At 44.5% G+C, this 16,007-nt stretch overlaps 1 protein-coding gene across 3 annotated transcripts in view; it reads right to left on the bottom strand.

The window, feature by feature from the left end:
• The window catches only part of tbkbp1 (TBK1 binding protein 1), a 140,940-nt gene that overhangs the window by 109,418 nt on the left and 15,515 nt on the right, over nucleotides 1-16,007 (bottom strand). For all 3 annotated transcript variants that reach the window (XM_080213736.1, XM_080213737.1, XM_080213738.1), the window contains exons 3-5: nucleotides 11,224-11,343; nucleotides 9,807-9,911; nucleotides 228-378 (exon numbers count right to left, since the gene is read on the bottom strand). In XM_080213736.1, the coding sequence (XP_080069862.1) occupies nucleotides 228-378; nucleotides 9,807-9,911; nucleotides 11,224-11,343 (376 nt within the window). The remainder of the gene's footprint in view (nucleotides 1-227; nucleotides 379-9,806; nucleotides 9,912-11,223; nucleotides 11,344-16,007) is intronic.

The following is a 16,007-nucleotide window of genomic DNA, read 5'->3' on the forward strand; positions in this document are numbered from 1 at the left end:
AAAAAAGGACAATGATGGACAAGTTGGGCCAAAGGGCCTGTTTCCATGCTGTAAACCTCTATGACTCTATATAAAGCATCTGAGCTCTCCCAGTTAGTGTTTTGCTGTCTTTTGACATAGGCTGTTTTGTAATGAACATTGCTCCTCAGACATGTCTATCATCTCCCTGGAAACCACTGCTTTATGTACAAGGCAGCCCTGTGAATGGACGGATGAAAGCACAATACCGTAACGGCATCCACGGCTAGGGCTCAGCTGGATAATCTGCTCGTCCTTTGCCTGGAGCTGGTCGTTGAGTATCTGAACTGAGCTGTCCCGCAGCCTCAGCGCCTGTTCCAGACTCTGAATCGTAGAGACATGATCTTCAGCCAGGACTGTCTGAGGGGAAGAAAAATAAAGTTGCGGATCAGCGCCAGGGAAACAATTGTCTCGAGTGAAGGTGCTGGCTTCTTAGCTGAGTGGCACCATGGACGATGTCCCTGCCTCCAATCCGCAAGAACCGGGGTTCAAGTCCCACTCCAAGGCTGGGATTCCCTGACCTCGCCCGTGGCTGGGATTCTCCAGTCCCGCTGCTACGAATGAAGATCTGGCTGAGCACCAAATTCTCTGTTATTGTTGGCAGCAGGGTCTGCGAGACTAGAGAATTCCAGCACCAGGCTTGTTGGACATGGAAGGTATGTTCGTAATGCAGTCAGCTAGCTTGACATTCAACTCGTAATGTGCCTGTGGGAGGTAGCTGGAGTGGCAGAGACACCTGGTCAGCTTGTTGTAGAATCACTTGCCCCAGGCTCACAACCTATTTCAGGAAAAACAGGTTTTCGGCAAGGAAAGTGTGAGCTAATTGCCTAACTCATGCATCTCTAAATGTGGGAATTCTGACTGGATTAAGCACCATTTTGCATTTGTAACATTACAACAGTGATTTGTGGGGTCGAGCTGTGCAGAAATTGGCTGCTGCGTTTGTTACATCCCAAAGCGATTGCACTTTCAGAGTCATTTGTTGATTGTAAAACACTCTGGCATGCAGTTAAAGGTGCTATATTAATGTAAGTACTTTCTGTTTACTCACTCTGCAGTCATGGGAATGCAGACTATGCTCTAAAAGGCATACCATGCCTTTCGTTAAGCTGTTGTGAAGAAACCATATCCTTTTTACTAAGACAAAATTGTAGCTTAAAAAAGGGGAGATAAAGAGTTGCCATTCTAGCTGGGAGTCTGCTGAGGACAGAGATCTGCAAACTGCTCTAAAATTCATTTCTTCTTTGAAAGCTTCAAGACTGTTAGCACAATATATAGCAAGTAGATTTATGGTTATTAACTGTATTTAAAGTGGAATTTCACCTCTATGAGGAATGTTGTTTATTTGGAGCTGGAACAGTGATAAGTTAGAAATTAAAATTGATTCCTTTCATTCCTAAATATTGTTCAACTGTTAATGGTTAAGCTACTTCATTTGTTAGGGCTATATTTAAACTGCATTATTAAATGAAGCTTGTTTTACTGTAAAAGATCCCTAATTTGTCAATGGAATCATTTCTGGAAACATCCTTCCCTCCCACTAATGCAAAAATAGAAAAATTGTTGGCATCCAAATATAACCTGAGGTTCTGGTCCAGCACATTAGAACAATGACTTGTGGGATCTTGCTGTGCAGAAATTGGCGCTGCATTTCTTAAATTACAACAATGACTTGTGGCATCTTACTATGCAGAAATTGGCTGCTGCATTTCTTACATTACAACAGCGACTGCACTTTCAAAGTAATTTGTTGATTGTAAAACACTCTGGGATGCGGTTAAAGGCGCTATATTAATGTAAGTACTTTCTGTTTACTTACTGTGCAGTCGTGGGACTGCAGACTGTGCTCTAAAAGGTGCAACATGCCTTTTGTTGAAGTTAGATTATTGGAAAGAAAGCTATCCTTTTTACTAAGACAAAACTGTATCTTAAAAAAGGGAGATAAAGACTTGCATTTATATAGCACCTTTCAAGGCCACTGGATGGATTTTATTGTCAGCCAATAAAATCCATTTTGAAGCGCAGTTATTGTTGTCATGTAGGAAACACATCAGCGAATTTACAGACAGCAATTTCTCACAAAGAACAAAGTGACAATGACCAGATCATTTGTATCTTTGTGATGGGATAAATATTGGCCAGGGCACCAGAAATAACTTCCCTGTACCTGTCTGAAATACTGTCAAGGGACCATTTACATCCATCGCAGCGGGCAGATGGGGCCTTGGTTTTAAAGTTTCATCCAAAAGACAGCACCTCTGACAGTGCAGTACTCCCTCAGTGCTGCACCGGAGTTTCTGCTTTGATTACTGTGTTCTGGCCCTGGAGTGGGACAGGAAAACTGAGGGAGTCAGAGGTCCACGTGCTGCCAACTGATCCACAGAAGTACCTCGGGGACTGTGACCCTTTTACTTTCCACTGCCTTGCCATTTTTAGCTCTCTCCCTGCACCATATGCTGCGTAGTCTCAAAGGAAATCACTACTGGTAGCTCCAGCCAGAGCACCGTCAAGGCAAGCACAAATCTTTAATGCAGGGCAGCCATCCAAAAGGCCTTGTGGGGAGCTGTAACGTGCCAAAAAAAAACGCAAAATCACTTTAACGTGAGGAGCAGTGTCCTGGCCATTTCTAAACCCGTTCCGCGAAATTCCTGTTCCCCTGCCTCTGGATTGCCCGACATCAGTTCCTCTGATAGGGAAGAGCCAGAAGTGGCGGGGTTTAATCTTTAAAACACGTTCGCTTGCAATCCCAGCCTGCGCTTGGCTCACAGGATGTACGCTTGATGCTCTGAAACAATTCCTCCCAAAGCCCCTCCAGCATTAGCTGCTAAAAATAGAACGACGAGAGAAGAAAAGAATTCTCACAAATGCTTCTTTTGTGGATTAAAGACAAAAAGAAAAGTCGTGAGGGTCAGAAAGCAAATTGAATTTAAAAAAAACAGGAAAAGCTTAAACTATTCCATCTCTTGGACCTAAAATATTAATCTGCATTCCTCCCTTATCTATCTAATTTTGCCATAATAAAAAGGAAATGTTGGTATTTACAGCTAAAGGAATAAAATATAAAGGTAAGAAAGCATTGTTGCAACGAGGGGCTGCACGGTGGCATAGAGAGGGCCTGGGTGGGATTGTGGTCAGTGCAGGTTCGATGGGCCAAATGGTCTCCTTCTGCACTGTACACATTTATGATTCTATGATTCTACAGCGGTTAGCACTGCTGCCTCACAGCGCCGGGAACCCGGGTCCAATTCGGACCTCATGTGACTGTCTGTGTAGAGTTTGCACGTTTGCCCCATGTCTGCATGGGTTTCCTCCGGGTGCTCCAGTTTCCTCCTACAGTCCGAAGATGTGCGGGTTAGGTGCATTGGCCGTGCTAAATTGCCCCTCAGTGTCCTGAAATACGTATGTTAGAGGGACTAGTGGGGTAAATATGTGGGGTTACGGGGTCTTGGTAGGATTGTTGTCAGTGCAGACTTGATGGGCTGAATGGCTCCCTTCTGAACTGTAGAGTTTCTATGTTTCTATGTATGTAAATATACAAGGCATTGGTGAGGCCACACCTGGAGTATAGTGCACAGTTATGGTCCCCTTATTTGAGGAAAGATGTAGTGACATTGGAAGCAGTTCAAAGGAGGTTTACGAGATTGATCTCAGAGAGGGGTTTGTTGTATGAAGGGAGATTGAACAGTTTAGGTCTACACACTCTGGAATTTAGAAGAATGAGGCATACAAGATGATAAAAGGTATGGATAAAGTGAACGTGGAGCGGATGCTTCCTCTTGTGGGACATTCTAGGACGGGACCCCCTAGCCTTAGGATAAGGGGTAGCAAATTTAAAACAGAGTTGAGGAGAAAGTACTTCTCCCAAAGGGTTGTGAATCTGTGGAATTCATTACCCCAAAATACAGTGGACGCTGGGTCAGTGAGTCAATTTAAGAAGGGTTAGGCAGATATTTAATTGGTAATGGGTTGAAGGGTTATGGGGAGAAGGCAGGAAAATGGGGATGAGGAGCATATCAGCCATGATCGAATGGCAGAGCAGATTTGATGGGCCGAATGCCCTAATTCTGCTCCAGTATCTTATGAACTTATGTCAACTTCCTGCTGTCTATTTTCCAGCTCGTTCTGCACACTGTGAAATACAGCACTTCTTCAGCTACAGCTTCTTCCCTGCTGCCATCACTTTTGCATGGACTTACCTCACATTAAGTTGATCTTTCTCTACACCCTAGCTATGGCTGTAACACCACATTCTGCACTCTCTCCTTTCCTTCTCTACGCACGCTATGTTTTGTCTGTATGGCGTGCAAGAAACAATACTTTTCACTGTATGTTAATACATGTGACAATAATAAATCAAATCAAATTACTATTTATCCTGAGGCAGCCTTTCCTTATACCACATTTATTTCTTTAAGATGATGGTGATGGGCCTTCTTATTGGTTGTTGGAGTTGCCAACACTCCAGGACTGGCCTGGAGCCTGCGGTTGAGTTGCTCTGGCAGAGAGCCAGTATGGAAACAAGGGGCCAAATGGCCACCTTCTGTGCTGTAACCATGCCTTGACAGCTTGATTCCAAACACTGCCATAAGCAACCTCAGAGGGGCATTGAATCATAGAATCCTTACAGTGGAGGTTGCATGCTCACACCATGTTTATGTGGGTTTCCTCCGGGTGCTCCGGTTTCCTCCCACAGCCCAAAGATGGGCGGGTTAGATAGATTGGCCATGTTAAATTGCCCCTTAGTGTCCAAAGATGTGTAGATTATGGGGATTAGTCATGGTAAATGCACAAGGTTATGGGGATAGGGCGGAGGGGAGAGTCTGGGTGGGATGCCCTTTGAAGAGTTGGTGGAGATTCAATGGGCCGAATGGCCTCTTTCTGCACTATAGGGATCCTCTGATTGTATTCTGTCCTCTTCTTTGAAGGCCGTTTACTGAGTCAGGCTTTTGTCGATTTTCTGATTGCCAGGTCGCCAGAGCAACACCAGACCTCAAAAGCCCCAAGAACTTCAGTCACATGATGACCACCACAATGCTGTTCGCAGTGTGGACTGGATGTCACATCACTCCACGTCCTGTAACCTGGGCTTATCAGTAGGAACAGTCGCCAATGCTACGTGTGCCTGAACAGGATGACCTCTGGAAGTCAGGGCTTTAAATCCGAGCAGCGACCGTCACACATTACCCGAGAAATATGGTCAGTGCCGCAGTAATCTTTACAATTCCTCTCAGTGCTAATTTTAACTTCCCCTTACTGAAATCCAACCAGTCATCAAAAAAAAACTCCCTGATTATTTTTTAAAGGCCTTTTTCCTCAGTGGAGTTTTATGAACTGCACACTGCACACATTTAAAAATAAACACTTTGGATCGCTTTGAAGTGTTACCAATAAATTAGGGCCAATTCCAGGCTCCCAGCAGGGAACCTAACCTGGGATTCTCAGCCCATTCGCTTCAAGGAAAGGGCTGGCCGTGAGCCTGCGATACTCACCCGCCTGGATGCCTGGGAGCCCAGAATCGGCCGCAGAAACACTGGCTGGAGTTATACCGCCCCAGCGAGGTGGGGAAAGCGCCAGAAATTACGGACAGCCATTCAATAATGCCATTGGCCTTGACTCCTGCCAGTGCGAGGGGCTGTAAAACGTCGCCCGCTCTTTTTCAGAGGTGATAAGGAATCAAAGATCCTTCTCGAAGTAACTCCTTCATTGTGACCCAATGAGTAACGAGCTCCCTGCTGACAAGTCATGGTATTCCCACATCAGGTTCCTGGTGTGTGGTGAGTCAGTTGATGCTGCATTCGGCTCCCAGTGCCACAGGACTAAACTCATGACTTTTTTTATAAATTAGCAAGTCATGGTGCAGCTTTATAGAACCTTAGTTAGGCCGCACTTAGAAGATAGTGTTCAATCCTGGTCGCCACACTACCAGAAGGACGTGGAGGTTTTGGAGAAGGAACAGAAAAGATTTACCAGGATGTTTCCTGGTATGGAGGGCATTAGCTATGAGGAGAGGTTGGAGAAACTTGGTTTGTTCTCATTGGAACGACAAAGGTTGAGGGGAGACCTGATAGAAGTCTACAAGATTAATGAAGATAGGTTGAAGGAGCTCGGTCTCTTCTCCCTGGAGAGACGAAGGTTGAGAGGCGACCTGATAGAGGTTTATAAAATGTTGAGAGGGATAGATAGGGTGGATTCTCAGAGGCTATTTCCCAGGGCTGAAATGGTCACTACGAGAGGACACAGGTTTAAGGTGCTGGGAAGCAAGTACAGAGGAGATGTTCGGGGTAAGTTTTTCACTCAGAGGGTGGTGAGTGAGTGGAATCGGCTGCCGTCAGTGGTGGTAGAGGCAAACTCGCTGGGGTCTTTTAAAAGACTTCTGGATGAGTATATGGGATTTAATGGGATTGGGAGTTACAGATAGTTCTATGGCTTGGTAGGTATGGATGTGGTCGGCGCAACTTTTGGGCCGAAGGGCCTGTTTGTGCTGTAGTGTTCCATGTTCTATGTTAAGATTATGGGAGGCATGGACAGAGTGGATAGTCAGAAGCTTTTTCCCAAGGTGGAAGAGCCAATTACTAGGGAGTGCAGGTTTAAGGTGCAAGGGGCAAGGTTTAAAGGAGATGTATGAGGCAGATTTTTTACACAGAAGGTAGTGGGTGCCTGGACTTTGTTGCCAGGGGAAGTAGTGAAAGCGGATACTACAATGATTTTTAAGGGGTGTCTTGACAAATGCATGAATAGGATGGGAATAGAGGGATATGGTTCCCAGAAGGGTAGGGGATTTTAAGTCGGATAGCATGGTCGGTGCAGGCTTGGAGAGCTGAAGAACCTGTTCATCTGCTGTAATTTTCTTTGTTCTTTATTCTTTGACTTCCTGAATCTAGAGACAGTATGCGGCAGCAGACAAACCACATGCTTATGTCTATTTTCCATTGCTGGAACGGGTCACAAGCCTGAAGGAGAGGCGATGGCCTAATAGTATTATCGCTAGACTATTAATCCAGAAACTCAGCTAATGTTCTAGGAGCCCAGGTTCAAATCCCGCCACTGTGATTTCAGTAAAAAATATCTGAATTAAGAATCTACTGACGACCATGAAACCATTGTTGGTTGTCGGAAAAGCCCATCTGGTTCACTAATGTCCTTCAGGGAAGGAAATCTGCTGTCCTTGCCTGGTCTGGCCTACATGCGACTCCAGAGCCACAACAATGTCGTTGAATCTCAATTGCCCTCTGAAATGGCCCAGTAAGTCACTCAGTTCAAGGGCAACTAGAGATGGGCAATAAATGCTGGCTAGCCAACGATGCCCATATCCCAGGAATAAATAAAGAAAACACAGAAGTTATAGCCTGAGGGACCATCCACCACAGGTGCGTTGGGAGGATTGACAATCAACCTGTTTGGTCTCACTATGAGCGCGCCTTCCTTGGCCAACAAGACCCAGAGACTCAGAGTCGGACTCGAACCCAGGGCTTCTGGCTCAGAGGCAGGGATGCTACCCAATGCGTCATGAGATTTTCTCTCAGGGTTCGGGAAGGAGAAAACATAGGGTTCCGTCTCTTGATTGTCTTCTTTTTGTGGATTTTGGCTGAGGAGAAGCTACAGCGCAGAAGCAGACCATTCGGCCCGACTGACCTGTGTTGGGCTTTGTACTCCAATCAGCCAATTCCAAAATCACCTCACTTCACCTCATCAGCGTATCCTCTTTCCCATTCTCACCTAAGTGCTTGATGAACTTTTCTTTAAATGTATCAATGCCAGTTACCCAACTATTCCCTGCGTTAACACGTTCCACATTTTTACAACTCTTTAGGTAAAGGAGTTTCTATTGGATCATTAATGAATCTATGAATGGCAACAAACCCATTATAAAGGGTGAAAGTTCACCCCACCACCCACACTCCCCCCCACCCCACCCTACAACATGCTTCAAGCAGTGGAGATGGCTCCCTATTGGCCCAGCAGCAGGATCTTCCAGTTACACTCGTGTCTAAGCTGTTTTTCGCGGAAAAGAAAATTCTGCCCAAAGACCTAAAAAACACTCCTCGTGCATCTTAACGTGATAATTGTGTTCTCAACCAATTCTTCAAAAAACTGGATTTAGAATCCAACAACAGACAAATCCTGCCACGGGAGATAAATTCAGTTCTTTCTAAAACAAAACTGGTTATCAGTGAAAATGACGGTGAGGCTGTAAAGATGTAACTGGCGGACAGACATTCATAGTTTGAGGATAAGGAGTAAATCTTTTAGGACTGAGGTGAGGAGAAATTCACCCAGAGGGTGGTGAATGTGTGGAATATACTACTACAGAAAGTAATTGAGGCCAAAATGTTGTGTGATTTCAAGAAAAAATTAGATATAGCTGTTGGGGCTAATGGGCTGAAGGGATTTGGGAGGGAAGGTAGATCAGGATATTGAATTCAATGATCAGCCATGATTAAAATGAATGGCAGAGCAGGCTTGAAGGGCCGAATGGCCTACTCCAGCTTCCAATTTCTATGTTTCTATTCATTAAGGGAAAACTCCTACTGTCCTTCTTAATGCAGCTAAATGCAGCTCCAGTCCTATACCACCATGGTTGATGGAAAGAAGGAATATTTGCACTTAAATAGTGTCTTTCACAATCTCAGGATGCCTTGAAGCTCCTTATTGGGAACGTCCTATGTTTGAAGTGAAGTCGCTCCCGCTGTAATGAAGGGAACACAGCTATTAAGTTGCACGTGGCTTGCTCCCTCACACATCAATGTGACAATGACCAGATAATCTGTATCTGTGAAGCTGATCAAGAGATTGATGTTGGCCAGGACACTGTGCCTCCCCAAGAACAGTGCAACTGGATCTTTTACATCCACCTAAAAGGACAGATGGAGCTCATCCAAAAGATGGCACCTCTGACAATGCAGCCCTCCCTCGGTACTGCACTGGAGAGTCACCGTAGATCTTAGTGCTCAAAGTCTGGAGCTAGACTTCAACCCACAACTTTCTGATTTAGAGGCGAGATTCTTTACTGCCCACTCAAGTGGCCTAGCAAGCCACTTAATTGCAACAAACTCAGGCAACTGGCTGGGCAGTAAATGCTCGTCTTTTCAGTTATGTCCATAGCCTGAGAATGGCTTGAAGGGCCAAATGGCCTACTCCTGCTTCTATTTTCTACATTTCTATTCATTAGGGGAGAACTTTTACTGTCCTTTTCAGATCTGGTTTAAATGAACTTTAAAAAGGCCCCAATAAAATCATCTGCTATTAGGAATAAAACAGTGCTTACATAATTTCAACTAACTTCCTTTCTAACAAAATAACTGTGGGCACAGTGATTGGCGCTGCTGCGTCATAGCACCAGGGTCCTGGGTTTGATCCCCATCTTGGTTCACTATCAGTGCAGAATCTGCACATTCTCCTCATCTCTGCATGGGTTTCCAGTTTCCTCCCTCCGTCCAAAAGACATGCTGGTTAGGTTCACTAGCCATGCTAAGTTCTCCCTCAGTGATCCCGAACAGGCGCCGGAGCGTGGCAACGAGAGGATTTTCACAGTAACTTCATTGCAGTGAGCCTTACTTGCGACACTAATAAAAAAACCTTAATTGCATGAGACCTCAATCTTTTCTGCAGCTGGTTAGGAAGTACTTTATCAAACACATTTTGGGGAAGTCAAGGTATCAACCATCCATCCATTATTCCATCCACTTCCTCAGTCAAACTGCGAGGTTAGGACCAATTATTTCTGGGACAACAGATCAGTGCCAAAGATCAAAACCATAAATCAGCAGTAATGTGGATCACGGACATACCATTTCTTCCAGCTGTTGATGTAGGTCATCTTTCTCACAGCGGATTTTCTCGTACGCTTGAATGACCTCATCCAGATGTTCCTCCCTTTCTTTGCTGTCTTGAAGCTGAAAATTAATTAAAAATCATCACTTAATTGATGAGATACGTGAGGGAATCTACCTGACTCAGATGAGAGTCGACCAGTTACACACGACTGTACTGAATCTGTGAAAAGCAGCAATATTCCCTTCACGGTGGCACAGTGGTTAGCAGTGCGGCCTCACAGTGCCAGGGACCCGGATTCAATTCTGGCCTCGGGTCACTGTCTGTGCGGAGTCAGCACATTCTCCCCGTGTCTGCATGGGTTTCCTCCAGGTGCTCCGGTTTCCTCCCACGCTCCAAAGATGTGCAGGTTAGGTGGATTGGCCATGCTAAATTGCCCCTTAGTTTCCAGAGATGTGTGGGTTAGGTGGATTGGCCATGCTAAATTGCCCCTTAGTTTCCAGAGATGTGTGGATTGGCCATGCTAAGTTGCCCCTTAGAGTCAGGGGGATTAGCAGGACAAATATGTGGTATTACGGGGATAGGGCCTGGGCGGGATTGTTGTCGGTGCAGACTTGATGAGTTGAATCGCCTCCTTCTGCACTGTAGGGATTCTCTAATTCTATTACACGTAAAAGGAATCCTCGCTAAAATATTCTTTTCAGTGGTTGTGGGCGGCACTGGCTAAACCAGCAACTATCATCCATCCCTAATCACCCTTGGGCAGATGGTGCTGAGCCACCTCTTGAATGACTGCAGTTGGCATGTGTAGTTACACCCACAGTGCTGTTAGGAAAAGAATCATAGAACCCCTACAGGACAGAAGGAGGCCATTCAGCCCATTGAGTCTGTAACAACCACGCATTTACCTTGCTAATCCCCCTATCACTAGGGGCAATTTAGCATGGCCAATCCACCTAACCCGCACATCTTTGGAGTGTGGGAGGAAACCGGAGCACCCGAAGGAAACCTCAGCAGACACGGGGAGAATGCACAAACTCCCCGCAGACAGTGACCCAAGACCAGAATTCACAGAATCATAGAATCCATACAGTACAGAAGGAGGCTATTTGGCCCATCAAATCTGGACCACCAGCAATCCTACCCCAAGCCCTATCCCCACAATCCCACACATTTATCCCACTATCCTGTTAACCTACACATTCCTGGACATGTAGGGGAAATTTAGCATAGCCAATCAACTTAACCCGTACATCTCTGAACCTGGGACCCTGGCACTGTGCGGCAGCAGTGCTAACTGGATTGTGGCGACTGGGAGATTTTCGCAGTAACTTCATTGCAGTGTTAATGTAAGCCCACTAATAAGGAGTTCCAGTTCAGTTTCCAGTTCACTGGTTTGTACATCGGTCACACCTTGTAAGATTGGACACAAACCTGGTTTCTGAAGTGCTCCAGCTGTTCCCTCAGCCGGCTGTTCTCATTCCTCAGCAAAGTAACGTCAAGCAAGCTTTGGGGCGACTTCTTGTCATCCGCAAATTCATTTGACAAGGAAAACTGGGAAGAAGAGAGGAGAGGAGAGCAGAGTTAGGCATTGCACCAGGAGAACAGAAGGAGAGGGGCTGGAAGAGGCCATTCAGCCCCTTCAACTTGCTTTGCCACTCAAAATCATTACCGTTACTTCGACCTCAACTCCATTTTGCCAATCAATCACCATTGCATCCCAAAGTGTATCAACATCTGCCTTGAATATACTGGGTGGGACTCAAAGGGCCAAATGGTCTCCTCCTGTGCTGTAATTTCTCTATGGCTCTATAGACCGCAAGAAACTACAAAAGGTCATGAATGAAGCCCAGTCCATAATCCAAACCAGCCACCCATCCATTGACTCTGTCTACACTTCCCGCTGCCTCAGAAAAGCAGCCAGCATAATTAAGGAGTGCACACACCCCAGACATTCTCTCTTCCATCTTCTTCTGTCAGGAAAAAAATACAAAAATCTGAGGTCACGTACCCATCAACTCAAGAACAGCTTCTTCCCTGCTGCCATCAGAGTGGACCTACCTCGCAATAAGTTGATCTTTCTCTATGCCCTAGCTATGACTGTAACACTACGTTCTGCACTCTGTCATTTCCTTCTCTATGAACGCTATACTCTGTATAGCGCACAAGAAACGATATTTTTCACTGTGTGTTAATACACGTGACAACAATAAATCAAATCAATTATAGACAACTAAGCGTCCAGTGGCCTCCAAAGTTGACAATTCACAAGGTTCCATGTGGCCTTCTCCCAAATATTGCTCTTCCCGATCTCCACGCTACATTCCTTCCTATCTGGCCCCGCATGTCTCATTCCCAGGAACAGGAGCACATTCCAGCAACGGTCACTGTACTGCAGTCAGGCGTGGGAAACTAGGTTGACTTCTTCTCCTCTGTTAGCACAACAATCTAAAAGCAACCTGCTCCTAAGTTGAGAATAACTAGCCCAGGAAGAATCAGGAATCAGAGTGCGCCATTCCTAATCCATACAGCTCAATTCTCAACTTGCAATACTTTTATTGACTAAGATCTTTCACCAGACCTGTTGTTGTTGAAGACAATTGCCCATCCCTAAAACCTTCCCACATTCCCTATCTCCTTTGTTCTGATGCTGGCCATTCATACATCTAACCACTAGTCCCCGCACCATAACCCCTCTGTTACAACACAGAGGTTAATCCCCTTTACCTCGCTTCATAATCTGGTAGAAGTGTTTGGGAAGGTGTTCACTATTTGATATTAATATTTAGAGATTCATTAACATAAAAACCTGACACTTACTTTAAGAAAATAATTAACAAATTCTTTTATTTTTAACTAAACAGGAACTTTAACTAAATTTCTTAACTAGTTCTTAAAGGAAAGTTCAACTGAAATGCTGTTCAAATAAATACGAGGAACATTCATTACCAAAACAGTAAAAATAGAATTTGAGTAATTCTCAGAGAAGATATACAACCAGATCTGATAGCATCTGGAAGTTTTGGAGTTCTTCTGTAGTTGTCCACCGTCTCTAAGCGCCATCGGATTTGGTAGTTTTCGCTGGTTAGAGGGTGATTTATCTTAAGACTTGTCTGAAACTGGCAGAGGTAAGAGCCACTTGCTCCAGTTGATCTAACTGCCTTTAACTGCTTCAGGTGATTGAGCCCTGTTTCTGGTTGAACTCTTGGCTCAACCCCTGGTAAAACTCTACTGAAGGCAGTCAAGTTCCTTTTTAATATTCCAGATGATCTACGCATTCTCTAAATGAGGATTGGTTTGCTGCTGAAAACAACAGCAAGCTCAAATCTGATAGGTTTCCTTTAGCTAAATGTTTTCTTTAAACTCATAGGCTGTTAGCCGAGTGTCTTCTTTAAACTTATAGGCTAACAAAGTGTAAAAACCTGCAGAGTCTACTTCCAAGGCAACCCTGTTGTCTGGTCCTCGAAACAAATGTTGCAACTTAGAGTTCTGTGTGTGTTCTGCATTTTAAACATCTTAGCATTGAACAAAACCAGCTTTTAAAGGGACTAACACAAAACCAGTTTTTAAACAGACCACACATTGGTGTTTCCCCTCTAATGTTGTACATTCTTTACATCTTCACAACACCCTCCAACCCAATCCCATACTCCTTTCTCCCAACACTGGCTGCTTCGGCATCTCAGCAGCGTTGAATGCTTCAATTGTTCTGTGTTCAATTATGTGAGTCTGGTAACTGATCTATGCTCACTGCATTTGATTGGTTAAGTCTGGGTGTTGACTCAGAGCAAAGTTAATAGACACCAAGAAGCAGCTGGAAACTTCTGGAATCATGAGGGAATAGACATTTTAAGTATCATATAGAACTCTATAAATTAATTTCCTGGACACTTAGAAACTGGTGTCATTGCAGGATTGGTTACAGATAATGGGTGTAGGCAAGTCCATGAAGTGGTTTAAAGATGAGTGCGAGACTTTTGAAATGGAGTCATTGGTTGGGCAGACACTATCGATGGGAGCTCTGGTGAAGCAATCAGCATTTATACACTAGAATGCACATGTTGTAGCCAAACTGTAATAATTATTAATAACTCCGATCTACAGTTGCGTGAACTGGAGACACTAGCATCTGTTTCTGTTCTCAGACAAATACATTGGTAAATTAAACTTGTCAGGCTCTGTTTTGGTTCCTGGAACAGCCTCAAAATCCTGTTTCCTAATTAATAACCCTCACCCTCAACTTCCCTATACAATGAAATAAATTTGAAATAGCCGCATGCGCGTATTTCCTGGGCTTCCCTCATCTCTCAGATGGTTGAAGTGTGACCCAATTTCACACATTCACACAGTAACCTATTCATTGACACAATGCTATATATAGCTTTCCACACAACCTGCCCTGGATGCCTATGGTTTCTGCCGTATCTCAGTGGATTCACTCTTTGTCAGTCTGATAGATTAACAAAGAAATATTTTGACATAGGGAAAGAAGCTGACTTTCACCACTGCCTGTTCAGCCTGGAGACTGAGAGTGCGACTGCACAGTGTTACAGCTAACATATGTACTCAACATGTGGTAATTAACATCAGTGCAGCATCAGTGTGTTTCATGCTGAACTCCCATCTCTCCTACTGGGTCCAAACAAGCTCAACTCACATATACAGAGTTCTTCCTTTCCCTGTCATGTGAGCTGCTCCCTTCTATACCTTGATTAGTGGGTTTGGAAAATCTTACTTTCCTTTATTTATGAATATTAACCTTCATGCTGAAGAATAAACAGGAATGAAAGCCGGAAACTTGAAATCAGAACAGAAAATGATGGCTAAACAAAGAAAGTGAGGCAGTTTGAGGATCGACCTGCTTTTCTTCCACCACATCCTTGCACTAAAAGAACCATCCTTTTGTCAGATTTCCCATGTTTCCCTTCTCTTCAGTTGTTATGCTTTACACTTCCTTTGGCTTCATTTTTTGTTTCTAGATGTGCCTCATTACCACCTCCTTCTGCTGTGTGCATCTTCCTCATTTTTATTATTTACTCAGTCTTGCTTTCCACCCTATTACAGTTTATTCATTAGTGTCACAAGTAGGCTTACATTTAACACTGCAATGAAGTTACTGTGATAATCCCACAGTCACCACACTCCAGCAGCTGTTCAGGTACACTGAGGGAGAATTTAGCATGGCCAATGCACCCAGCCATCACGTCTTTCGAACTGTGAGAACAGAGCACCCAGAGGAAACCCACGCAGACATGGGGACAACGTGCAGACTCCGCACGGACAGTGACCTAAGCCGGGAATCGAACCTGTGTCCCTGGAGCTGTGAGGCAGCAGTGCTAACCACTGCACTACCGTTCATTAATTTCTTGTTTCCATTTTCCCATCCCAGGAGAAGGTGGAGGCAGTGGCATTAGCTGTTAGTGTCCTGGGAACAAGGGTTCAAATCCCACCAGAGCAGTCAGTGGAATTTAAAAACTTAAATTAATAATTTGGAATTAAAATGTTAGTCTCGGTATTGGTGACCATGAAACCATTGTCAATCATCATAAAAACCCCTCTGGTTCACTAATGTCCTTCAGGGAAGAGAAGCTGCCATCCTTAACTGGTCTGATTGACATGCGACTCAAGAGCAATGTGGTTGATTCTTAACTACCCTCTGAAATGGCCTAGCAAGCCACTCAGTTCAAGGCCAGTTAGGGATAGGAAATAAATACTGATCTGTCCAACACTGCCTACATCCCATGAAAGAATGAAAAAGAAAGGTCCTTTTTCAATTTGTTTAACATCTGTACGTGTCTCTAGAAATCTTCCAATTTTCAGGTGTAGACTGGCAATGCCCAGCTCCTTCTCACCAAGCGAGGGTATCTACCTGCTCTATTCTCAATTATCACACTGTCTCGGGATATTTTGTTACATTAAAGGCATTCATATAAGTACAAATTATTGTTTTTCTGATGAAAAGTCATTAACCTGAAATGTGCATAGAAGGGGCCCAAAGTTAACTGTGTGCAAGTGGGTGGGTTTTTAATGGGTTAAAATTGGGCGGAACAGTGGCACAATGGTTAGCACTGCTGCCTTTCAGAGGATCTGGGTTCGATTCCCGGTTTGGGTCATTGTCTGCGCACATTCTCCCTCTGTCTGTGTGGATTTCCATCAGGTGCTTTGGTTTCCTCCCACTGTCTGAAAGACGTCCTGGTTAGGTGTATTGGCCATGCTAA

This window comes from Carcharhinus amblyrhynchos, chromosome 27 (assembly GCF_965287045.1).
Source record: "Carcharhinus amblyrhynchos chromosome 27, sCarAmb.v2.hapA, whole genome shotgun sequence".
In the NCBI taxonomy this organism is placed as follows: Eukaryota; Metazoa; Chordata; class Chondrichthyes; order Carcharhiniformes; family Carcharhinidae; genus Carcharhinus; species Carcharhinus amblyrhynchos.